The sequence below is a fragment of the Narcine bancroftii genome, chromosome 1 (genome assembly GCF_036971445.1).
Source record: "Narcine bancroftii isolate sNarBan1 chromosome 1, sNarBan1.hap1, whole genome shotgun sequence".
Taxonomy (NCBI): domain Eukaryota; kingdom Metazoa; phylum Chordata; class Chondrichthyes; order Torpediniformes; family Narcinidae; genus Narcine; species Narcine bancroftii.
Genome location: NC_091469.1, coordinates 102,386,468 through 102,413,308, shown reverse-complemented (window position 1 = coordinate 102,413,308; position 26,841 = coordinate 102,386,468). Strand labels below are relative to the sequence as shown.

At 43.4% G+C, this 26,841-nt stretch overlaps 1 protein-coding gene across 4 annotated transcripts in view; it reads right to left on the bottom strand.

Annotated features, from left to right (window-relative positions):
* Nucleotides 1-3,580: 3,580 nt before the first annotated feature.
* Nucleotides 3,581-26,841, bottom strand: part of ndor1 (NADPH dependent diflavin oxidoreductase 1) — a 52,084-nt gene continuing 28,823 nt past the window's right edge. For all 4 annotated transcript variants that reach the window (XM_069934573.1, XM_069934601.1, XM_069934583.1 and 1 more), the window contains 8 exons: nucleotides 25,368-25,489; nucleotides 17,378-17,598; nucleotides 16,355-16,462; nucleotides 14,814-14,928; nucleotides 12,136-12,282; nucleotides 10,601-10,719; nucleotides 8,004-8,098; nucleotides 3,581-6,035 (listed from right to left, as the gene is read on the bottom strand). In XM_069934573.1, coding sequence (XP_069790674.1) covers nucleotides 5,891-6,035; nucleotides 8,004-8,098; nucleotides 10,601-10,719; nucleotides 12,136-12,282; nucleotides 14,814-14,928; nucleotides 16,355-16,462; nucleotides 17,378-17,598; nucleotides 25,368-25,489 — 1,072 coding nt within the window. In that variant the 3' untranslated portion in view covers nucleotides 3,581-5,890. The remainder of the gene's footprint in view (nucleotides 6,036-8,003; nucleotides 8,099-10,600; nucleotides 10,720-12,135; nucleotides 12,283-14,813; nucleotides 14,929-16,354; nucleotides 16,463-17,377; nucleotides 17,599-25,367; nucleotides 25,490-26,841) is intronic.

The following is a 26,841-nucleotide window of genomic DNA, read 5'->3' as shown; positions in this document are numbered from 1 at the left end:
TTGATGTGAATCCCACTGATCAACAGTCATTTAGGCAGGTTACTACACTCTTCTTGGGCATCAGTTTGATTGATGCCTATTTGAGTGAGATGTTGAAGATATCAGTAAATATGTTGGTAAGTTTGTCAGCATAGAGTTTTAATACTTGGCTGGGTACTCTGTCCGAATGGATGCTTTCCTCAGATTCACTTCCTAAAGGCAGCCCAGACATAATCCTCGAAGATGACAGAGAGGATCATCAGGGGACTGGGGATGTGCATTGGTGGTTTGTACCACAGCTGTCAGGTATCCTTCATGGTTTCCATTTTCATCCGAAAACTCCACTTCACCTGGGAGATACCTTTCTGCAAGTCATACCTGCTCCTTCTGTAGTGATCTGGATCACGTTCTAAGTGTAACATCAACACCAATTTGTGGGAATCCCTGGACTATGACCACTCAAAATCAAGAAAGAACATCTAGGAAGGCACTTAACACCAGTCTCTATCAATCATAACCATTCACAAATAGTGGAACAAGTTCAACATCCCAATCAACTCATCCACTGCATTAGACCCCTCCTCCTTCCCCTCTGACGAAGCTTCCAAGATCCATGTAGGCTTCTTTAGACTCATCAGAACAAGTTATCTTCAAGCCTGAGGATCTGCACAAAAGATTTCTCAAGGCAGTCTGAGCTGCATTTCAGGTATTTTTTTTTCTAGTTTTGGCTTTAATCTATCTCTGTGTGGCATGGTTGACGTAGCGGTTAGTGCAATGCCATTACAGCACCAGAGATCGGTACCTGGGTTTGAATCCCACACTATGTGTAAGCAGTTGGTACGTTCTCCCCATGTTTGCATGGGTTTTCCCTGAGGGCTCTGGCTTCCTCCCACCATTCAAAATGCACCAAGGCTTGTAGGGGTGTAAATGAGCGGCTTGGGCTCGTGGCCCAAAAAGGCCTGTTACGTTGCTGTGATGTCTAAATTTAAATATACAAAATCTACAACACTTAAAAACTCTGAGAAACACAAAAAGTTTCAGATGCTGGAATCTCAAATGAGCAATGAAAAACTGGAGGGACTCAGTATGTCAGGTAGCATCTGTGGATAGAAATGATCAGTGCAAAAACTTTAAAACAATGTTTTCTCTATATCCAGGTTCTCAAACATTGGACATTTTCTTCACTTGCCCATTGTTTTCAACCACCTAACACGCCAGTTCTGGAATTCTCCTCTCCTTTACACCTCACCTCAGTTTCTTTGAAAATTGTCCCTTTTTACCAAGCAACTGTACTGTCCTCTGGCATGTCATTTTAACAATGTTTAGCTGAGAATTTAAAAAAAACTGATGGTTCCTGCTACAGGCTATTTAAAATCTGTATAGGGCCGTTGGCATTATGGCTGGGGAATAGGACCCCACAGAGAAGTGTTGCATCTCTTCACTTCCCTGTGTCACCAACAACAGAGCTGCTCTGCCATTTTTATGGCTTAATCTTTTTTAAAATAAGGTTGGGGTAGAACCTATATCTTAATATTGAACCTAATTAACCCTTTGATTCAGATGAAAATGTTGACCATTCTTTTTCTCCACTGATGCTGTTCGACCCACTAACTTCCTCCAGCAAATTTGTTTTTTGAGCTGAATCTTCTTGATTTGCCAAACTTGTGAATCACTGAGAGAATTGTGACTCAGTCAAATTTAAAATCAATTATTTCAGAGTCGTTCCTTCGCTATTTGAATGGATGCCCATGAATTGGTGAGGATGTTACATTTTTTCCCCCAAGGAATTTTTTTCTCCATCCCCCGAAAATTCACGCTGTGACAGAATGACATCTTTTGAAACAATCACAAGATACCATTCTTATAACTGACAATAACTGGGTTGATATTCAAACCACAGAAAAACACCAAAGTCTGCAGATGCCGTGATTGAAGTAAAAACACATTGCATTTAAACACCAGTATTTAATTATCAGGTTAGCATTAACATGGTGTCCTTGCTAGTTCTTGTTTTGATCCATTGCAGCTTTCCCACTCTGAACATTTACCAATCCGATGTGAATACACCAGTGAATATGCTATTTCAAGATTAAAAAGCCATTCCTATCTGTTGCTCTCACAGATAAAACATCATTCTGTTTACAATATTCCACAGACTGTTTTTGGTCTTCAGTAATATCCAGCAGTTCTGCACTCCTAACATGTAAATTCTAGAAGTTCTTCGGCTAATTCTGAATATCTTGTCAATTTAATGTTTTACTAAGTTTTCAGTAACATGACTATCTTACATATGCCTCTTTTTTCTTAAACTTTATTTCCTTCTTCCAAACAACCATAGCATTCCACACCGTTTATTTCTGTTGTATTACTTAAACCTGCTGTAGCTTCCCTTGCCTATCGCACCTCTCCATGTTGTATTTTTTCATTAAACTTCCCTTCCTGGGAATATTTAAAACAAATTTTAATTGATGCAAGTTCCTGTAGCAATTTATGAAAACAATAAAGGATTATCTTCAAGGTAGTAGTTTAAAAAAATGGATCCAGGAAAGTTCCCCTCACATTATATGTCAGTCATTCTCACAGAAGACCACAGCTAAGACTTTTATTTTACTTTTTCTTCCACATTCCACAAATCCATTTTCTCACAGCCACTATGAGTCCCATTACCCAAGTCATCAGAACGTTGATCATTTACTGAGCAGGGTTCATACCTCATGCTGATGATTATCAGGCATCAGACAGCAAGAGTATTAAGAATGTAACTGTGAATCGAAAAGATTGTGCCGTTTTCCTTGAAACCAAAGCCAATTTGTGGATCATTTTTGCTGCGATTTCTTCTTTGCTCAGTCCAAACAAGTGTTACGATGCCCCCTTTTCAACAGTTTCAATCCAACTGGTAGATGGCAGTTTACAATGCAGTATTTGTTATTGCATCTTGATACAATAATAGCCGCTCCCTCCTAAGCCACATTAACTATTTCACGTACACAAATGTGTCTGGGTTCTGCAGGTCAATGCAAACAAGTCATTCATCGCAATACCTATTTTTTTATGTCTATACAACAAACACCAGTGTCCCAGTATTATGCACACATGCCATTTAAGAAATTGTGGTACAGACATTTTGGAAAGGTGGCTGAGGTGCTTCACTTTTTTCCCTAACATGGCTCTGAGGTCTTTGTCAAAGATCTGACAAACAAGTGGGCAAGGCTACCAGCCACCATCCTGACAACTTTGTACAGGAGCTCTATCGAGTGATCTGGCTGGCTGAATCAGCGTGGTATAGTTGCTGCAGAACATTGGATCGGAGGTCAATCTACAAGACCATAAGAATGGCAGAGAGGATCCCTGGAGTCTTCCTCCCCCACCACCACCCCTCCCCCCCACATCAACATGATCTACCCAGGATCTTTGAAGAGGTCTTGCAAAATTGTTGAGGACCTCTCCCACCCCATATGCAGTATTTTCCAGCTACTCCCCCCAGGAAAGAGATACAGAAGTATCAAAACCAGAACCACCAGGGTGAGAAAGAGACTCTTCCCAAGGACAGTGATACTGCTGAACAATTGAATGAACTGCTCATGCTAACCCTCCAAGTCTCTTCTATTTATTAAACAATATTTATTTATTTTTATAAATGTAGATATGTACTGCATACATATTGTTATGTCTGGTTGTGTGTTGGCATGCTTTTTCACCAAGGACCAGAAAATACTGTTTTGTCATGTTGTACAATCTGATGATAATAAACAAAGCATTTTCTCTCTTAGTTCAGAAGCAAACACACTTTCTCAGGAGAAAACATCTAGCTTGTTAATTTATGTATTTCAAAGTATGATGATAAATGTTTGATTCTTATTTTTGTTGATGATCCCAGATAGGTATTACAACTCACAGAAGAAGAAAAAAGTGCAGAAATATATACTTTTGGTAGTGTTATCTTCCTCTTATATTTCTCTGATTCAGGAGCCTGAAGGAACTTTCTCCTCATTTTCTGAGATGCTTCATCAGGGCCAAGAATGAATTGCTCCTGCTCCAGTTCTGTGGTGACTAATATGGTCAATGTGGGATAATCCTGCCCTACTGGAGATGAGATTCAGACAACATAGCTCTGAAGCAGAATGATGCCAGAATAATGCCAGAGTCACTGAAGGCTAACGTGCAGGTACAACAGGTAATTTGAAAAGCTAACAAAATGTTGCTCATTTCAGGGGATTGAATATAAAAGTAAGGAAGTTATGATTTAGTTTTATAGAATGTTAACAAGGCCATATCTGACATATTGTATATAGTACTAGTCTTCTTATTTAGGTAAAGACATTTATACTTTTGGAGCCAGCTCAAAGGACCAAGTCCTGGAATGGGCAGGTTGTCTTATGAAGAGAAGTCAGGCAGAGTCGGCTTGTATCCATTGGAGTTTAGAACACGACAACTGAATTGAAACACAAGGTCCTGGGAGGTCTTGACGATTGGATTTGGAGAGAATGTTACCTCTTGTGGGTGAATCTAGAAGCCACCATTTTAATAACAAAGGTTTGCCTGTTTAGGTCAGAGTTGAGATGAAATTTATTTCTATACGAGGCTCACAAGTCTTTGGAGTTCTCCTCAAAGGGTAGAGCAAGCAGTGTCTCTTTTCGAAACAGTAAGCAGACAACTGACAAGTGAAAAGTTACTGGGAGGAGGGTTTGATGGAATATGGTTACAAACGGATCAGTCATGATCTAATTAAATGTAAAAGCAGTCTTGAAGAGTTAAAGAGCCAACTCTCGCTCCCAATTAATTTTATTTAAATAGAGAATAAGAGAAAGGATGTTACAAAGCCCCTCTTTTAAACACTGGTTTGACCACACTGAATTCTTGTGTCCAGCCCTGGGCACTTTAGGAAAGATGTGAATGTGAATCTGAAATCTGTATCTGCATGTTTTGGAGAGTGTGCAGATAGGACACTGAAGGTCAGACCTTCCAGGTTAGGTCTACAGTACCTGAAGAGACAATCAACATGAGGGATAAATCTACATGACCTCATCCTCTTCCTCCTGTGGAAGAATGTAGCATTTTTAGAAGTGATCATAATGGAGACAAATATTCGTGTTAGGCCTCCCTATCATTACGTTACACTGACATTCATGTTAAACAAAGCAGACAGAACAGATTTAGCAACTTTAAACTGGACATCCATATGGCAGCATGGAGCATCAGAAGTGCAGCAGTTTACCTCCACAATATGTAGCCTCAGGCCCTCACTGTACCAATACCATCAATCTAGGAAATCAACCCTGAGGTTCATCAAAGAGTGCCATGGGGATTGTTGGGAGTAGTGTCAGGTTTAAAAGTGAGATGCCAGAGGCAGTTATAATTGTAACATTTAAAAGACATTTGGATGGGTAGATGGATAGGAAAGGTTATGAGGGATACAGGCCAAATGCTGGTATACAGGACTAGGGCAGGAATGCAGCTTGTTGGTATGGATGAGTTGGGCCAAAGGGCCTGTTTCTATGCTGTGCAACTCTGAATCTAATAAAGTATAAGAGGAACACAAGAATTCTGAGCCCAATCACACAGCTGTGACCTCAGAGCCTACTATTTACGATCAGCACAACAACTTAAGCTAGGGAAACAGAATCCATTCTGCAGCCCATTGCTTCTTTTATCCATTTTATTTAACTAAATTGACACAATCAGGATGGTCACAGTTGATCCTGGGTGACCAGCGATCTCATGGGGCAATGTTTTTAGGATGATAATTTACAACATGCAATCTCCTTCCCTTCAGTAGTGAGCGACAGAGTGAAAGGGACAGGGTTGTGAGCCTAACCCTGAGTCAAGAACCCCATGATCCAATGCCGATCACTGACGCCTAATTCCAGAAAGCACATAATACAGAACTGGCTTCAAGCCAGGGCATGTAACGTCAAGACCAGGTCTCCATCTGGAATCTCTTGCATCGTTCCAGTTCCACAAGAAGGTGCTCAGAGTCGGTGTCAGAAAGGCCTCCTTCTGACTCGAAAACGGACTTCAAGGAATCAGTGACCTGCGCTGGCATCATCTTGGCGTTGCTGTAACGGGAAAGAACAGGATGAAAGCGAAAAGGTAACAGAAGATTGACAATGTTATTGACAGGGAGGGGAGCATTGAAGGACTGACCAAGTGAGCAGAGCAACGTTAGGTGGAATTTAATCATGATTACATCAGGTATTATACTTTGGGAAGATGAAGGCTCAGATATACACATTGAATGGTGGGACTCTGGGAAGTTTTGAGAAACAAAGAGACCTTAGTAAAAGTCCAAGGATCTCTGAAGGCAGCAGCATAGTTAGATAAGATGGAAACCATTGAGTTACTCACTTTCATGGAGGCACAGAACATAACAACAGGATGTCTATGGTGCAATTTTATAAACCATTGGTTGGGCCACAGCTGGAGTGCTGTACACTGTTCAGGTTGCCACACAATAGAAAGGATGAGACTGCATTGGGCAGGATGCAAAGATTCACAAGGATGTTGCCTGGGGTCCTTTAATATAAACATTAGATGTTACAAATACTCAGCACTTCAAGATGCATCTGTGAGTTAATGTTTCAGGTCAAAGACTCTACACCAGAAGCTGGGATGGATTATTTCAGCAATGAGCAGAAACTGGGTAGGGCAGGTTTGCCATCCTTGGAATACTGATTTAAGTATACAAAATTATGTAGGGCATGAATGAAGTAGGTTATTAGCAGAGGTGTTAATGACCAGAGGGTGGTCAAAATCTGGAATGAACTGCCTGTAGAGATAAAGGAACAGAGACCCTGACAATGCCTGAGAAGGATTTGGACAAGCACTTAAATTGCTAAGGCTGAGACAGAGTGCTGGGCAAGGGGACAAATACAGTTGTCTATGACATCTGACACAAACATAGGATGCTGAAGGGTCTGTTTTTTTCTGTACAATTGTCTGATCATGGAGGAGCAACTTCTCTACTGAATGAGGAATGGAAGTGGGATGCCATGCCCTGTGATAAAGTTGTAGATAAACTCTCAGCAAAAGAGGCAACAGAGGACGAATATTCATTATTCCATTCATGTTTTTAAAAGTTCTCATCTCCATATTCCAAAAGACACTAAGAGATAGGATTAAAAGATTTACATGATTCCAAAAAATACAAAGTTATCCTTATCTGAGAAGACTCTGTTTATCCTATCAAAGAAGACTAAATGAAAGAAGGTAGTGTAAAACTATATAAATGACAGTTGCCAACAAGGAACTGAGGGGACTTCATCTGCTCAAAGAATAGTGGGCTTGTAGCAACAAGTTCATCCTGTTCTCTCTTCACAGACATTGATTTACCTGCTAAGTAAGTATCTTCAGTACTTTGTTTCATTTTAAATTTCCAGTAAATGCAGCATGTTGCATTTGTGATTAAAAGCTCTGGTTGCAAGAGGAGTATGAAAGCGATCAAGGGATTGCTAAATGAGTAACTAAGGGAAAAAGCAGTTGAAGAATGTGGTGTTCTGAGGTGAGATGGAAGGGAAGGGTTCCATGTGGCTTCATGCACTTGCATAATCCAAATGGCCTGCTTCTGGTTTAAATGTCACCATTCCAAATATTGCTGCATAAACCTGTGCAAAATATTGGGGAAAACAATATAATGTGACATTTTAATTTTAAATGTGGAGATACAGCATGGTAACAGGTTCTTGTGACCCATGAGCCCATGCAGCCAAATACACCCTGTTAACCTACTAACCCTGCATGTCTTTGGAATGTGGGAGGAAATTGGAGCACCCAGAGGAAACCCACATGAGGAGAATGTTCAAACTCCTTACAGACAGCGCCAGATTCCAACCCAGGTCACTGACGGAGTAACCACCACACTAACCGCGCAGCCCCACGAATATCTTTACTTCTCATAAAAACGTGTCAACACAGTGTTGTAGCAACATGGGAGGATGTCATCGTTTATCACACTCTCATCCACTCATCCTGCTGTTCTGAGATGGATGGTGGAGTTTGTCATTAATATCGCTCTCTGGCCTGCTCACCCTGCCATGTAGAAATGCGCCTTTCTGTTCCGAATTAAGTCCCAAATGACAGCTCCGTTCTCCCTGATCCGATGTTGGACGTATATTTTATGATCCTGCATTGTAATCACATAAAACTGCAATTATTTTGAAAAGAAATTAATCTCAAGGAAGTAAAGAACATTTCAATTTAATGGCTGTTCCTCCCAGAGGCTCAAATTCTCACTATTGATCTCATTCTTTGATTGGCATTTTAGCAGCTCTGGTTGTCAAGGAACCTTCTCAGCTGAGTTGGATGGTTGTGTATTCATGTCCCAATAAACAACATGAATCTGTAACTCCAGTTGATAATCTCACATGGTCTTTGCACCCTGTTCAGATTACCAAAATGCACATACATTGTTATCTAACTTGGACCTCCCTGCATTCATCCTCGAATCTAACCCTGTTTAAAATTTCCATACTTGTTCTACCTCCGTGCATCTTTTTTCTCCTAACCAATGCAGCATTCCTCCACCAAATTAGTTCAATGACCACCTTCCCACCAGTACTAAATAAACAAAGAGGACATAATGTTGCATCCTGTCCAAACTGTGTAGATCCACGTCCCCCAAACTGGTCCTGATGCCTCAGGAATCTAAAGCTGGTGCACCACCTTTCCAGCCACACATTTACTTGCATTTTATTCATGTCTCCATGTTCATGACTGTGTGACAACTGAGCAATTAACTATCTTTGAGGTCCTCCTTCTTAGTCTTTCCCAACTCAAGGACAGTTTATTTCCTGTTGTTATCAGTCTCTTGAATAGGCCTCTCATTAGCAATAGATGATGTTTTGCACTATACTTTCATTTTCAACACTAATCAATACTTGTGTTTTTATTTTTTGACTACCTGTTATATTATATGCAGGGTGACTTGCCTGGATAGCATGCAAAGCAAAGTATCTATCTGGAATCCACGTGCAGGACCTCGTCTCTTTATTTACCTGCGTCATGGGTACAATAACCTCTGACTGCTTACCCTCTTCTTATCTTTCTGAGATATTTTGTGGCTTCTCAGAGAAATCTTTAAACCTGGCACAACAGAGACAACATCCAAGAAACTTCAATCACACTTAACCATTTCCTCCCCCAACCCCTCCGTCTGTAGAATTTCCTCCATCTGTTAACTTCTGATTTTTTTTTCCCTTGCGCAGCAAGGCTGAACAGGATGGATGGTCTTGGTATCCTCTCCCTCATTAAAATTCAGAACAAAACCTTGTTCAACAGCAAAATAGCATCAGAGATCTCTTGAACAACCTGTGTGCTCTTTTCTGCCTGTTGCTCATTAGCACTCTGCTTGCACGCTCTGGAGTACCAGGGTGAACACCTCCTAAAACACATGATCCAAATGTGGATGGACCAGAGCAACCATAGCTGTTTCTCATGTTCTGAAACCTGAAGTTCAACACCCACCAGTTTGCTGCAACTGCAATTGTCCATGGGAGGCATCCTGGAATTCTCATGGCACAGGATAAACATTCCAGAAGGCTGGAACTATGTGGACATAAACCGACTTAAGAAGCTTTTTCATGCATCTTTAAAACTGTTCACTGATTTCCTGGAACCTTGCTCTCCATGGCTATTTTAGACGTATGATAATTATATATTTTGGCGTATAAGACAACTTTAAGATAAGACGGGTCCCCAATTTCAGCCTGAATTTCATGGTTTTATCATATATCGGGTGTTTCAGATGGCCCCCAAAAATACGTGTTGACTGAGCTGTTGAGTGTGCCTGGAAGGTGGTGTTATCATGGAGCCTCCAGCAAAATGAAGAAAGTGGGAAACAAATTTTAATTTACAAGTCATTGAGGGGGACCAAGAATCTCCCAACTGTGTTGCTTCAAGGTCATTTGATAGTGGTATTGAAGGATTTTAGATTTGTTTTTTTACAATAATTTTTTTTCTAATATACTGACCGGTAGCTTAAAAATTTGGAACCAGTCAAGTGGTATTTTGAGTAGAATTTTAAGGTTACATTTTTGCATCTGGCCTATAAGACAACATGTGTTTTTTGGATGCTTCAAGGGTCAACTTATAAGCCAGAATATACGGTATCTTCATCACTTCCGGTATCCTCCGATGCTCTATATTTAGGATCCTTTCTCTTTCTTACCTGATCTTTAGTTCTCAGGTTTCGAGATTAACAATTTTTTTGTAATACAGAAAAACCCCTGGTATCTGGCACCTATGGGGATTGTTAGATAAAATGAATTTTCTGGTCGTTTGAGATTGTGTGTCATGTAATTAGGTGAATTAACCACTAGGGGCGTCAATTTTAAACTTTCAGGTTTTTTATCTTATTTATTTTCCGCAATTTTTTTGCCGGTTGCTTGAATTCCAGACAATGGGAATTTTACCTGTAATTCCAAGTGAGTTCTATGCAGCAGATTTAGGAGAACAAAGATCTCAATAAACTTGGAAACAACCTAAACTATTAAGATGCACAGAGCAGAAATCAGGTAATTCTAAAAAAGAAAAAGATGGAGGAAATCTACATTTAAACTATGTTTTATTCCATTTTCACACATCACAGTTCAAGTCATGAAATACTAGTATCAGCCCGACACCTCACCTGATCTCGGGAGAAAGCAGTGAAAAGGGTCAGCAAGCCTTTCTGCTGCAGATCCTCCCATTCGACTTGGCAGAAGAAATCTTTTGACTTCCCACGACAGCCAAAGAACAGATAGTTGCCTTATGGTGTAAAGAAAATTGTCATAATGCAGGATCTTGCATCCGATTCCACCCCTTCCTTACAAGGTTAGGGAATTAGTGATTCTCATGCATGTTTTGCCCACACAGCCCTCATTACTGGGTGTGGTCATGGACAGAAGAGAGATTAACTATGGAGCAGGGAGGAATTTTGCACAGACTACATTTTTAACAGACAATGGGCACCTTAAAATTGATTGCTTTCATTAATCTCTGCAAGATTTTGTGGGAGGCCTTTAAAAAATCAACAGAAAAATCCAGTTGGTTCAGAAATCTAATGCGAATAATTAAAGAGAAAGGCAACACCCTTACGCTAAGGATACACTGATTGGACATTGCAATGCGAAGATATTTCATCATTAAGATGAAACTGATATATAAAGCAACTTATTATTCAAACTGAACAAACAGTATTAGATCAGTGATTTAAGGGATGGAAAGATCCTGTACGCGAGCCAGAGATTCAGCCAAAAGAAGCTCTGGTGATTGTATCTGCAAAGACAAAGGAAGGGTTACCCACCCAAAGATCAAGTCTCCATCTCCTGAGACTTAAACATAGGGTGGAAGCTGACAATGAAGCACACCAGTGAGAGTGCAACACTGTCTGAAATGATTTCCTTGGTGGTGATATTAAATGAGGTCTTTGTTATCTCAAGAGGACACAAAATGTTCTGAAAAAATATTGTGCATGTCCTAATCAATATGTGTCCAACAAGCAAAATATCACTAAACATCAGACTGTAAATGGACTGAATGTCACTCAGTGTGACAAGTGGGTCCAAAGGGTGCAGCTAGAATTGAGCCACTCAAATGTAGATCCCACAATGTAGCTGCACACATGCTGTAGAAACGTGCATATGTTCAGGACTTATTTGTGGATTTGGAAGGCCATATCTGTCTGTTCACCTTCTGTCAGTCCCTGCATAATCCTAGGGAAGAAGGTTGGGGGGAGGACAGAAAAAAATTGCCCATTGTTTCTGCAGCAGATCAGAACCGGCATAGGATCAGTAACTCCATTCAAGCAGGTTCTAGGATGGAGTTACTCTTTAAAAATTTATATTGCTTTAATTATTCTCAGATACTGTATTTTTCAAGAAGCTTCTTAATGTGTCCTTAACCTGCTGTGGGTCAGGGCCTCTCCCAGTCCAGTTGCAAAGCAGACCTTGCCCCTGGACTCTGGGACTGCAGGGCCAATTAGACAGGCCCAAGAATGTGTAGCATGTTGCATCACCTGTGGCAACTGCAGGAAGCAGGCATCCTGAAAGTAGACATTCTTTCTTTTATTTTCCAATAAAAGGGCAGGCTTCCCAACAAATGGAATACCTGATCCTATTGTGAGAATGTGTGGAACTTGAACTCTAAAGGAATACATTTTAGTTGGAATCTGCAACCTCCTACCTTTTCCCCCTTTGGCAACAAGTTCCTGTACTGCTGCTCGGAATGGTGCCACTCCAGTGCCTGGTCCAACCATGATGACAGGTATTTCAATGTCTGCAGGAAACTGCAAGGTCCCTTTCTTCACCCACAATGGCACATGCACATCTCCTGCAGGAGGAGAACAAGAAGATTTAGTCACAGCAACTGATCATTCCAAAGAAAGTTTGTGACTGAAGGAGTTGATGTGAGATTACATCAGGCAGCACCAACAACCTCTGTCTCCTAAAGCCTTAATTAAAACTTATTATATTATGGACCATCTCCTATCTCTAACCATTCCTTTTGAAGTCTACACATTGCATAAATATGTTTGTTTTTCCAGCACCTTAATGAAATTAAAGAAAAAGGTTACTGAAACAAAGGAAAAAGGTTTCTGTAACATTTTGGGGTCAGATATTGCAGAGCAGAATGGGAAGATCATTAGCCTGCATTAACCAAGGGAACATCTTGAATGTACCATACTTAAGATGTAGTTTACCAGGTTAAATACTTGACTCTCCCAGATATGTGGGAAGAATTTTTGCAGGGACTTTCCATCAGGGATGGTGGGGGAAGATGGAACAATGGGAAGATTTAAGAGTCTCTTAGACGCATGAACGAAAGAAAGAGAGTGTTAATGAGGTAGGGGGGGGGTTTAGATTTTTTTCGTAAGTTTATATGGTACAACATCTTGGGCCAAGGGGTCTGTACTGCGCTGTAATGTTCTATGTTCTAAAGATGATGAGAACTGTAAAAAAAATGTTCATTGTAGACAAATGTACAGATCAGAAACAAAAAAACTCTGGAAGATCTCAGCGGTCCAGAAGAAGAAACAGATGCTACCTGACTCGCTGAATATTTATGGCATTTTCTTTTTTGTTTCAGACTTCTAGCATCTGGTGCTTTTAATCTCAGTCTTGGGAAGAATGATTCCTTATGCAAGTTTAGCAAGCTGCTCAATGAAATGACACTGTAAGGTGACAAATCAGTGATGAGAATCCTAAATTAAAGCACTGGTGAACCCAGCTGACCATAAAAATATTACAACTGTGATAATTACTGAAATTACACTACAGTGGCAAAATAGCTACTGCAGGGCAGCATGGTTAGTGTAGCGGTTAACACAACATTGTTATAGCACCAGTGACTAGGGTTCAAATCTGGCACTGTCTGTAAGGAGTTTGTATGTTCTCCCCATGTCAGTGTGGGTTTCCTCTGAGCGCTCCAGTTTCCTCCCTCTGGGGTTCAAAAAGTACCAGGGTTGGAGGTCAATAGAACATAATTTGGCGGCATGGCTTATGGCCAAAGGGGCCGGTTACCTCGCTGTATGTCTAAATTTTTTAAATATCTGCTATCTGCTACTGGGAAAATGAGATAAATTCTAAACCAAAGGCTAAACACACAGCTGGAAGAATCAGTGAGTCAAGCAGTATCAGTGGGATGGAAAGAATGGTCGACGTTTGGGGCAGAAGCACTTCATTGAGACTCAACATTGACCATTCCTTTTCTCCCGCTGCTGCTGCTTGACCCACTGACTGTATTTCATTCAGGAGAGTGTCTCCAACTTCTAATCCCTGCAAAGCACATCTTCATCTGCTTAGTGTCTGTTGATAATAATGTGATTAAAAAGTAAAATGCTGCCATGAAGTCTGAGTTAATTAGAACCTGACATTTCCTAACCAAAGAGTCATAGGCTGAAGGCAGCTGCACTGACTGAATCATCCTTCACTAGTTCTGCTCTCTGCCACAATTAATGAAACAGAGAGAGAACAGATCTTTGGCCTACATCTGGTAGGGAGATATTCATGTATTTGAATGAAGAAACCAAGCCTACTTCTCCATTATCACAAAAAAAACCTTAATTAGTTGAAGAAGGACATCACATAGAAAATAGGATCTATTTGACTTCTTGAGCCTCTTCCATCATGAGGCGACCATGGCACATCTTCTGACTCAATACCACTCTGTCTCAAATCTTGAATCCTTTTGGCATTAATATCAACTTCCAATTTCTGTTCACCACCTTCCCTCAACTCTCTCTCCCCATCATCCCTCTGTCTCCTTTCCTCCAAACCATAGTCCCTTCTTCCTCCTATCAGAGAGCTACAGTACCTTTCTTAATTCTCTGCCCTCTCTCCCTTTCCCTTCTCAGCTTCTTTCTGTTTTTCCCCTTCCCATCTGTATCCAACCCTATATGTATATGTATCACCTGCTAACCTGTGCTCATCTCCCTTCCATTCCCTCCCTCTCCCCACCCCCACACCATTGTTAGTTAAGGTGTTTGCCTGATTTTCTTAGTTCCCGAAGAAGGGCTCAGGCCTGAAACATCACCAACCTTGTGCTTTCTTTGGATGCTACCTGACCTGGTGAGTTTCTCCAGCCCTTTTGTGCAATGTACTAGACCCCAACATCTGCACATTTCTTGTTTACAGTCAAAACATATAAGGGATACAACACTGGTGTGAGGAAAAATTGCAGCATCTGACAAGGAACTGTCAAAGATGGATCAAAATATGAAGACTTGTGCTGGGTACAGACATTGCATGGAATGTGGTGCGGGCTGGTCAACATCTACCAACACATCAAGAAAGAAAAAAAGCCTTTCACTTCTGAGAACCTCTGGTCAAAGTGAATCATGGAGTCACCAGGGCGAGACTTACCCTGCTGTGGATCCTGGGATGCCAGCCAAGTGGAACACACACCACAGCGAGGCTTCTTCAACTTGGTCTTGTACTGAACAACAGCCATAAGAATCTGAATCTGTCCGGGGTGAGCCTGGGAACCAGGAAAGAGAATAGGAATAGGAACTTCACATTAATTTCTGGTCAAAATTTGACTTTCAGAGTGATCCTTATGAGATGAGGGAGAAGCTTCACCGATCACCTTGCATGAGAGCTGGGTGGCTGAAAGACCCAGGTTCCACGTCCTGGCAAACCTCACACAGGTTCATGTTGCCACAATTTCCTACACAGGGACTTGATCAACAATGCTACACAATGTCAAACTAGTAGTTGGAAAGTGTAAATAAAAGATAAAACCTCAGTCCAATGGGATTTTCCAGCTTGTGGTAAAGGCTGAGGGACAGAGAACAAACCAGTCAGCAAAGGCCACTCAGAATCATTTCCAATGACTTGTTCAAAGGCACCCAAGAGGAGAAGGAAAGGACTTAGCTTGGAAACCCTTCATGGAGTGGAACCCTACAGACATGATGTCCCACAAAAGTTTAAGCATGACTTGCATTGTTTGGAGTGATGTGATGCTCTAAAACTTCCAGGCACAATCTGTCTGTGGTCATACAAGGGATCATGTGTCATCTTCAAGTAGTCTGGGGAGGGGGGAGCTGTGTTGTACACGTGAGATCTGTTTGTCAAAATTCTGGTGTATTTCTATAGCTTTGGAATTGAACACCAGGAAGAGTCACTGTCTGGGATGTGGCAAATTTCCCATCTCTTCTACCATTCTGCCCCCACCACCTCTGCAGTAAATTGCCAAAGGTCCCTCATATCATGGAGGCCTTCTGCTTCTCATGGATCCACAATGTCATACAAGCTAACACAAGGAACTAAAATTGGTCAGTGTATCACTTAGATCCTTTCTGCAATCTGTCAAGGCCAGTATGGTTGGTTTTAAAGTCTTAGAGGGGTACAAGTCCTTCGATTACCACCCAGTTACACACCCCTTACATTAATCCCATTCTTCCATATTCTACCACTCACCTACACACTAGGGGCAATTTACAGTGGCCAATTAATCTACAAATGCACATCTTTGGGATGGAGGAGGAAACCAGAGCACCCGGAGGTAATCCAAATGGTCACAGGGACAATGTTCAAACATCTTGCTGACAGTAATGAACCCAGGTTTCTGGAACCGTGAGGCAGTGGCTCTACTAGCTGAACCACTGTGCCGCCTGTTATTCTGAAATCTATTTTTAATGTAAATGATTATTTAAAATAATCTAAAATTCTGAAATTTCACACATTGGATTCAAACTCACATTGTTTGAATTATGAATCTACCACAACCCTGCCAGATCTCACCCTCTCCCTTCCAGGTGATCATTGGGGAGAAGCCTGTCATGGAGTGAGTCTCAGGTCTGACGGACTTATCGTCAAGTTTGATGCATCAGCAAGTTGAAGAGCCAAATCATTTCGTCCAGTAAGTTTTCCAAATAAATCCAGCACAGAGGTGGGGTCCTTACCAACTCGGAAGAAGCAATGGAAAATGCCCGTGGTCGGATTTCAGGGATGAGGTCAAGGAGATAATCATTTGGGACAGCAGCTGTGGTCTGTGAGAAATCAAAGAGGACCTTGAGGGAAAAAAAACCAAGAAATTAAAAAATATACAGTGTTGAACACTTATTCAGTGACATTAGAAACAAGTACAGTGAGGTGTGCGGTAAAGAACAGTTTTCTAAGATTCCAGAATGTGCCCTATTGATTTGCAGTGGCAGACGACTTAAGAACATGTACAGAGGTGTGATTTTCAGCAAAGCCCACACCAAGTTCTCCACCTCGAGAAGAATAACCTGGTCTTCACTCTCAAGTGAAGACGGTGGTCTCAGCTATACACCTGAGGAAAATCTAGAAGCACTAGTACCTTCCACATTTTCTCTGTTTTCCCATGGATCCAAAATACCAATTGCCATTTTGTTGAAAGAATATCGTCACACCTTTCAAGGGCTTGCTTTACCCTTCTAATCAAATGGTACTCCCAGTGAATAAACAATTCCTCTGACACCCAATGTAGTGAGTATCATGTAACCTTCAGTGTGATCCCCAGCTCCAATATCCCTTACCCCACCTTCCACATAGTTACCTCCCCCATTCTCCCCAGTCATCTTCCCACCATCACCCTCCCATGACCCTCCTCACAATCACCCTCCACCCCCACCAATGCGCTCTCCCCTAAAATTGCCTTCCCTGACTCCCCTAAGCCCCTAGCTGGAACACCCGCATCACCCCCGCCCCACCCACTGGTCTTACCTTCCTTCACTTTGAATCACTTTACCTCTGGCCTCGGCTCCAAGTTCCTCTCCCATAACTTACTTCATCTTCTTCAAGATGTTCCTTAAAACCTACCTATTTGATTGATCTCTTCCACAACCACCCTAATACATTGCTTTTTGGTGTCAAAATGATCTTTGGTAGCTGCAGTAAGTTGCAGTGAGACATTTCACCACATCAAGAGCTGTCATATAGATGCATGTTGATATCTGTCCTACCTCTAAAGTAGTCCTGCGAGGTCTGTTGCAGTAGCTGTACAACTCTTCCTGACCCTCAGCTGAGCTGAATTCCTTCAACTTCTCCCGTTCTAACTCGTCCGGAGAAAAGTATGACAGAAGCTCAAAGAAGGAGCGACGTGGAACACAGTTAATGTCCAGGTATCGCTCGACTAAGTACTGAACTGTGCAGGGTTGTGGCAATCGAGCAGGTAGCGGTGTTGCTGGAGAGACAGCAGGAGTTATTAGTCACGGCAGAATGAATGGAACTAGGAAAATGTGTGCAGGACCAATTAACTCCCTGAAATCATGGATGTTCTATGGCACAATTCTGCATACTCACCTTTCCCCATTCCCCATAGCATTTGAAAAGCTCTCCATTCTATTCCTTTTAGGTCCAAAGAGGTGACTCCATACTTGCCTGCTTTGAAATCTATGTACCAATATTTTACACATTTGTTTAATCGATAAATGTTACTAAACTCCATACAATGCCAACCCCTTTGTCTAATCAGCAAAAAGAGATCAGGTTTCTTATCACATCATGCTACAAATATGCTGAATATGGTGAATTATATTTAAAAAATGGCAAAAAAACTAACACCATTTCATGCAGAAAAGTTTGACAAACTAATACAAACTATTAAACAAGAAAGTCTGCAGATGCTGGGGTCGAGTGGAACACACAAACATGCTGGAGAAACTCAACACATCACACAGTATCCATAGGAAGAGAAGAGTAACCAACGTTTTGGACCTCGACCCTTCCTCAGATATGAAATGTTGCTTACCCTTTTTTTCTTATGGATGCTGCCTGACCTGCTGAGTTTCCCCAGCATATTTGTATATAGTACAAACTATTAGTGATTTTATCACTTTGGACATGAAAGGAGGTGTGGCAGGAAGAACTTCAAATGGTTGCCACTTAGACAGCTTGGGAATTTCAAGCTGGATTTATCCCAGCCTTCCAGGAAGCACAATAACTGCAAGTGAAGGTAGAAGTGAGTTTACTCAAACCATGCAATATACAGCAGTTTTATTCATGAAGGAGGAAGCATATTCTTGCCAGCATGGATCTTTATTAAGGATAGGTCATTCTTTAAAAATCTGATTGGATTTTTTGAAAAGGTGACTTCCAAAAGTCCATCAATAAAAGTCTCTCTCAATGGGCCACCTAAACTTATGAAATTGACCTGGCTAGAAAAATGGTCGGCAACGAGAACAAAAATGTTAGCCAATGCATCTTAATTGACAGAAAATAATTCCTGGGGTATTGCAAGGATCTCATCTGTGTATTGATAAATGATTGGATAATTATTTATTCAAGTTTTTGTGAGGTAAGAAGATGCAGATGAGCCTACCAAGAGCTATTAATGAATTAATCAAATAAAAGTCACAAGTTGATTTCATTGCAGGCACACATAAAATCATCCATATTGGACCAAGACACGGTGTGCTCTAAATGCTGAAAATCTTAAAGTAGTGGCAATGCAAAGAAACTTGAGGTCTTATAATACTGTACATTGATTACTAAAATATTGTGCAAAAAATAATTAGAAAGGCAAAAGGAATGCTCACTGTTGCACTTTGAAAATGAGAATAAACAGGGTTTAAAACATTGCCACAGCTTCTGCATTGCTTTGGTTAGATCACAACTGGAGTATTAGGAGCATTTCCAGAACCACACATTAAAAACGTAAGAAATAGAGTTGGCCGTACAGTCTCCCCGGCTATTCCACCACACTGTTATGGCAGCTGGTCCTGCACCTCAAATCCACTTTGTCTGACGTCCATTTCCCTTGGTTCACTCAGCACAGCACTAGCCTTGTAAGGGAATGCTGTGTAGGTTTACTGAACTCCAGAGGTTAAAGTATGAGGTAAGATTACATGCACCAAACTGGCATTTAGAAGTGCAGGGATACGAGGCACAGGCAAGGACATAATAAAGGTCAGCCATTGAATGGCAGATTTGCCAAGAGACCAGTCGATACAGTATTAGGATAAAAGTATATTTTGGATGGAAATACAAACCTTACATAAAAATGTGTGGTACAGGGTAAAATGTTAGTATTGCAGCAGCAGGTACCAAGCAAGAGACACACAGCCACCTCATTGGGGGTTCTCAAATCCCGCGCGCACCCCTTTAAGGGCAGTGTGAGCTCTGTCCCTGTATGGGTGGTGATGTCATAATGGCTGCCCTAGGCACGCCCTGGGTTAAAGGCACGAGGCAAGGAGGTCCCCTGAGGGCGCCATCTTCTCGTGGCTGCCCTGCCACTCGATGGTACAAGCAGGGCTGGTTCGCCACGAGTTTGTGCACCGCCACACAACCCACCCACCCCACCGAACTGGCTTATGCATCCCGCTGCTTGGGCGGACGGCCTCAGTGCTTGGGCTGAGCCGTTTGGATCGGTTGCGAGAAGTCCAGGTGTGCCACCTTCAGGTGGTCTACCATAAACAGTTTACTTTTCCCCCTGATGTCCAATGTGAAGGTTTTGCTGGACCACTGGAGGACTCTGTACGGGCCTTCGTAAGGGCGCTGCAAGTGTGCAGCATGCGGGCCTTGCCGAACAAAGACGAATTCAGCTGCATCCAGCTCTTTGGGCAGTCGGGTTGATCGGGTGCTGTGGTGCATGAGAGCCCGGAGGGGGCAGTAAGGCGAGTTTGTTATGGAGGTCTGCCAACAAGGTCGAGTGGTCGGTCGTGGAGGCTTTTTCCGGGCCGAAGAATTCACCAGGTAGTGACAGTGGCGCTCTGTACACCAGCTCTGCAAACGATATCTGCAGATCCTCCTTTGGAGCCGTCCTGATGCCAATAAGGACCCAGGGCAACTCGTCTGCCCATCCAGGACCGGTGAGGCGAGCCATGAGGGCTGACTTCAGGTGGCGGTGAAACCACTCCACCAGGCCATTGGCTTGTGGGAGATACACTGTGGTGTGCAGCTTAAATCCCAGAAAGCTCGCCAACTGAGTCCAGAGAGCGGAGGTGAACTGAGAGCCTCTGTCACTGGTGATGTGTGCCAGGACTCCGAACATGGCGATCCAGTGGGCGATCAAGGTCCTGGCGCACGTCTCAGTGGAAGTGTCTTTGATGGGGATGGCTTTCGGCCATCAGGTAGCACGCCTCCCTGGACACCGGTAGAGGGCCCACAATATCAACACGGATGTGCTGGAACCTTTTGATCGCTGGGTTGAACTGCTGAATCGGGGCCCTTGTATGCTGGTGGACTTGGAGGCCTGGCACTGTGTGCAGTTCCTGGCCATTTGGGCAACCTCCTTCTTGAGTCTATGCCACACAAATTGCCTCGCCATCACCTGCACCGATGTTTTGACTGAGGGGTGTGCTAGATTGTAGACCATGATGAAAGCCCGCGACCTCCACTGTGGCAGGACTACCGGGCACGGTGAACCAGTGGAAACATCGCAGAGCAGCGTGTCTGGGCAGTCCAGTAAACGAATGTCCTGGAGGTGGAGCCCAGTAACGGCGGTACGGAGGGCTTGTGTTTCCGCATCGTCTCTGTGCCTGCGCCAGCTGAGCGTAGTTTAGGCCGGGGGCGAGGCTGTGGATTGTGGGTTGAGAGAGCACGTCCGCCATGACGTTGTCTTTACCTGACCTGTGTTGGATGTCGGTGGTGAACTCCAACACGTAGGAGAGGGGGTGCTGCTGGCAGGCCAACCACGGATCTTTAGTCATAGCAGGGCCTGCGCGAGAGGCTTGTGGTCAGTGAATGTGGTGAACGGCCTGCTTTCCAGGAAGTACCGGAAGTGTCAGATGGCCAGGTACAGGGCCAGGAGCTCCCGGTCGAAAGCATTGTACTTGAGTTCCAGAGGTCAAAGGTGCCTGCTAAAGAAAGCCAGTGGGCAACACTGACCATTGACCCACTGTTTCAGTACACCCCCAACGGCCGTGGCTGAGGCGTCTACCGAGAGCATGGTTTGGGCCTCTGGGCGCGGGTGAGCCAAAAGTGTGGCGCTTGCCAGTGTGTCCTTTGTTGTTGTGAAGGCATCCTCCGCCTCTCCTGACCAAACCAGGACCTGGTCTTTCGCAGCAAGAATGGAGAATAACTGTCGTATGATGTGGGCCATGTCGGGGATGAAGCGATGATAAAAGTTCACCATACCATAAACTCTTGCAGGTCCTTGAGGGTGGTGGGTTTGGGAAACTGACGCATGGCCGACGAGATGGTGTGCCCCAGGAACTGCAGCGTCTGCTTGCCGAACTGGCATTTGAGCACATTGACCGTGAGGCCAAACGGGCAAATAGGGTGCGGAGATGGACCTCATGCTCCTCGTGGTTGCGGCTGGCGATAAGGATGTCATCGAGGTATATGAACACAAAGTCCAGGTCCCTGCCCATCAGGCGCTGGAAAGTCTGGGCCGTGTTTTTAAGTCCGAAAGGCATCCGTAAGAACTCAAACACCCCGAACGGAGTGACGATCGCAGTCTTACCAAAGTGATCAGGGTGGACCGGGATCTGATGGTAGCCCCGTACCACGTCGACTTTCAAGAAGACCTGGGCACCGTGGAGGTTTGCTGTGAAGTCCTGGATGTGTGGGACTACATACCTGTCCAGCGTAGTTGCGTCATTCAGGCACCAATAATCCCTGCAGGGTCGCCACCGCCTGGAAAACTTGGGGACCATGTGGAGAGGTGAGGCCCAGGGACTGTCGGACCAGCAGACAATCCCAACTCCTGCAGCTGGGAGAACTCCTCCTTGGCCAGCTGTAGCTTTTCGGATGGTAGTCTCCTGGCTTTGGTGTGCAGCGGGGGGCCTGGCGTGGAAAGATGGTGATAGACCCCGTGTCAGGGCATAGCGGCAGTGAACTGCAGTTGCAGAATGGTGGGGAACTCGAGTATGCCGGAATACTCGTCCTTGGGAGCAGTGATGGCGGCTATGTCCAGCCTGCAGGCTTCCGTGGCATCGAGGTGGGCCGAATGAAAGGTGTGAGCGTTGACCAGCCATCTGCCCTTTACATCCACCAGTAGGCCATGCGCCCTGAGGAAATCGGCCCCCAATAGCATAGTACCCACTGAGGCCAGCACGAACTTCCAGCAGAACTTGTCTTTCCTAATCTGGATCTGCGCCCTGCGGGTGCTGAAGGTTTTGATGGTGGACCGCACCATTGGCTGCCCACAGGGTGGGACCCGGTGCTCGAGTGCGAGTCTCGAGGGCGGTCAGGGGTAAGATGCTCAGTTCTGCTCTAGTGTCCACCAGGAACCACTGGCTGGTGGACTTATCGGTCACGTGGAGGAGGCTGTTCGCGCGACCAGCCGCCACAGCCATCAACGGTGGCTGGCCGGGTCCTTTCCCTGAAAGGTACAGGGTTGTTTGCACTTACGAGCCTGGGCTCCCCAGCATTGGTGATAGAAGCACCAGGTGGGATGGTGCTCCTCTGGCTTGTGCTCGGGGAAGGGCTGTGACCAGTTGGTTCCTGGGGGGGTGACCTGGCTGAGGGCGACCTCATTTTCCCTTTTGGTTCACTAGAGGGTGTCTGCTTGGGCTGTGGGTCAGTGAAGTCCTAATCTGCCAGCAGGAGTTGAATGTCCTCGGGCATCTGCTCCAAGAAGATCTAATGGAACAAGAAGCAGGGCTTGTGGTCCTCCGCCAGCGCCAGCATCTCATCCATCAGGGCCGATGGTGTTCTGTCTCCTAGCCCATCTAGGTGCAGGAGTCTGGAGACGCGCTGTTATGGGGAGAGGCCGAATGTACCCAGAAGCAGATTTTTGAGGGCAGGGTATTTACCCTCAGCTGGCGGGTTGTGGATGAGGTTGTCCACCCAGGCTGTAGTCTCCTCGTCGAGCATGCTCATGACGTGGTAAAAGATCATGGCATCTAAAGAGATGTTCCTGAGGCGAAGCTGCGCCTCCACCTGCCTGAACCACGTACGTGGGCGATGGGTCCAGAAGGGAGGCAGTTTTACAGCGACAGCGTTAATCTCCGCGGGATCCATGCTGGGAGACCAGAAAAATGTCTGGCTCATCGGGGTCACCAATGTAGCAGCAGCTACCAAACAAGAGTCTCACAGCCACCTTGTTGGGAGTTCTCAGCAACAGTTTATTTCAAATCCCGCGCGTGCCCCTTTATGGGCAGTGTGAGCTCTGCCACGAGGCAAGGAGGTCCCCCGATGGTGCCATCTTCTTGTGGCTGCCCCGCCACTCTGCGGTACAAGTGGGGCTGGTTTGCCACGAGTATGTGTGCCGCCACACAATAGTCATTTATTAAAAAGATTTAATGGAGCTCTGCATAATAAAAGAGGATTGCATCTACACTTTCAAGATAATGAATCAGGCAGATAAAGTTAATCCACCAATAGGCACGTGAAAATCTGTTATTTTAGCTATTATGTTTAAAAAGGGGCAAGAACAGCTACTTATTATTCTTAGTTACAGGAGAAAGGAGAATTAAAAAATGTGGCAGGCAATATTGGTTATGGAATTAATCTCAGCTGTGGGAATATTAGAAGAATCATCAAATTATACTAACAATACGTTTACTTTCATACACATATGTACAACGAGCAGGATACCCGGTGTTGCCGGGAACTTAAAACACTCAGTTGTTGACTACATGGTTGAAACAAAATACCCAAAAAACTTCATGATAATTCTGCATAAATATTTTTTTTTCTGTTTGTTACTTCCTGCCCCTTGTCTGTCTGGAGGCCTGAGCACTGATAGGGCATATCGCTGCTGTTCTGTTTTCTTCCATGTCTGGAAGCATCACCAGTGAGGGGTGAGACTGATGTTCCTCTGCTGTCTCTCGCTTTCTCCTTTGTCTAACTCTACGGGCTTGTGAGAGCTTCTGCCAATGGTGCTTCGCTTTTTTGGGTCTATAATGAACTAGGTTTAGTTTCTGAATGTACATTGATGCACAGCACTGTATCTAATTGAGGTGTCCCAAGTGCAAGTTCAAAAAACATATTTTTTGAACTTCATATGACCTTCAATGACATTTACCATCTACTAAATCTCCTTGACATTTCTAGAGTGCTCCACATTGATTTGCATGGAGAACACACAATCAAACATCCATAACAAATATATATTTTAGATGTACAGATGCACTGAAATTCTTACTTGCAGCAGCCAAACAGATAAACAAGATATTAATTATCCAAATATGGAAAGAGATCATTAATATAGATCAATAAATAGTTACACTTACAATTAACGCAAGAAAAAAGTGGTACTTCAATATTGCAGACAGGTCTTTTCGTGCTCCTGAAATATTTTCTGATTAGTGTATTTGAGAGCCAGATTGCCGTTGAATAAAAACTGTTGTTGAACCTAGAGGTGCTGGACTTTCAGCTTCTCTACCTTCTTCTCAAAGGTGGCAGTGAGAAGAAGGCGTGACCAGAGTGTGGGGATCTATTATGACGTTGGCTGCCTTCTTGAGGCAACACCTCACATAAGTGTCTTCACGGAGCCTGTGATGGACTTGGTTACATTTGCTACTTTCTGCCATCTTGACAAAAATAAAAATATGCTATTGACATTGTTGATTGTGAACTATAGACTGACATACAATCCGAGGGAGATGGAAGAGTAAATCAATGGGCTTATTTCAGACAATAGAGTACTAATAATGGGGAATTCATTGACCCTAATATTAACTGGGATGCCATCAGGAAAATGGTGACAAGGGTGCAGAACATTAGGATTTAACAAAGGGAAAGGATTTGGTAGCCTCAGATTATTTTAATTTAATTGAAGTGTCTAAAACAGATAAGAGACAAAATGAAGAGCCAATTTCCCTTCATAAACATGTCGGAAAACAGAGGGAAGAGATTTAAAGTAATTTGTGGAGGATTAGAAAAGATGTGAAGAAAAGCATTTTATCCAAGTAAGCTCCGGAGCTCACTGCCCAAATTCATCCAGTACAGGCATGAAGGATAGGATGACCTCCTTCTGTGTCATGAATTGCTTAGTCTATGAATAAATGCTCTTTTTAATATGTATCAATAGCAACAAACAAGGAGCTACAAAATATATCCAACCTGAATCATTTGGCTTCAGGATAAACCTTTTGCGTGGATCGAGATGAAAGAGTTGACAGAAGTGCTCAACGGTGTCTGGTGAGTTTCGAGGTTCGATCATCACGATGTCCCCTGCTGAATACCTCCAGATGGGAAGGAATAATTAAATCAGAGAGAAGAACTACAGTTTCAGTGTCTCCTTACAGTCTATGCAGACCAAGGTCAATCCTTAGCCCTCAAATGGTGCATTGTGGTTAATTCTATTCTGGGAAGAATATCAATAGCTTAGAGTGTTTAAAGGAGAAGAGCTATAAAAGAAAAGATTAAAGGCAAATTAATGAACCTTAAATTCACCAAGGGCTTTGATGGAACCAATAAGAAACAGTTTTCATTTTCATCGTCAGCAATGATGGCCACACTTTTATAATATTTGCCAAACCAACGAAAGATGAAATAAAGAGCATTTTCCTCATGTCACAAGCTGTTTTATTCTGAAATAAATTGCTTGTAACTATGGTGGAGCCAGGTTTTGAAAACTTTCAAAGGAGAAAGAGAGTTGCTGGAGGAGGAAGATTCTTTAGAATTTGGGCAAAGGCCAGTGCTGTTTGACCAACCTCGAAAGATTCCACAAGTCATGTGGATTGAATGGCATCCTTCTATAAGATCATACAACCAAAAGATAAAGGAGCAGATCAGGTCTTCAGCCTATCAAGTTGAGTCCACTCTGCCATGAGCTGATCCATTCTTCCACTCAGCCCCACTCCACTGCCTTCTCCCCATAACCTTTGATACCCCGACTATTCAAATACCATCAATCTCTGCCTTAAATAGACCCAACAACCTGGCCCCCACAGCTGCCTATGGTAGCAAATTCCAAAGCTTCACCACTCTATGGCTAAAGAAATTTTTCTGCATGCCTGTTTGAAATTGGTGTCCTTCAATCCTGAAGTTATGCCCTCTTGTCCTTTACTACCCCACCATTGAAAACAACTTTGCCCCATCTACTCTGTCCAAGCCTTTCAACATTTGAAATGCTTCCCTGAAGTTCCCCTTCATTCTTCTGAACTCCAAGGAGTATAGTCCAAGAGCAGTCAAATGTTCCTCATATGCTAATCCCTTCATTCCGGAATCAATAATCTTTTCTGAACCCTCTCCAATGCCAGCAAATGCTTTCTTAAATAAGGAACCCAAAACTGTACTCTGTGCTCCAAGTGAGGCCTCACCAGTACTTTATAAAGCCTCAACATCACATCCCTGATCTTATATCCCTTTCCTCTAGATATGAATGCCAATTCTTCATCACAAACTTAACCTGGCAGTTAACTTTTAGGGTATCTTGCAAGAGGACTCCTCAGTCCCTTTGCACCTCTGAATTCTAAATTTTATCCCCATCCAAATAATAGTCTGCCCTTCTATTCCTTCTACTTAAGTGCATAACTGTACATATTCCAACATTGTATTCAGTGCTCTGCCCATTCCCCTAATCTATCCGTCT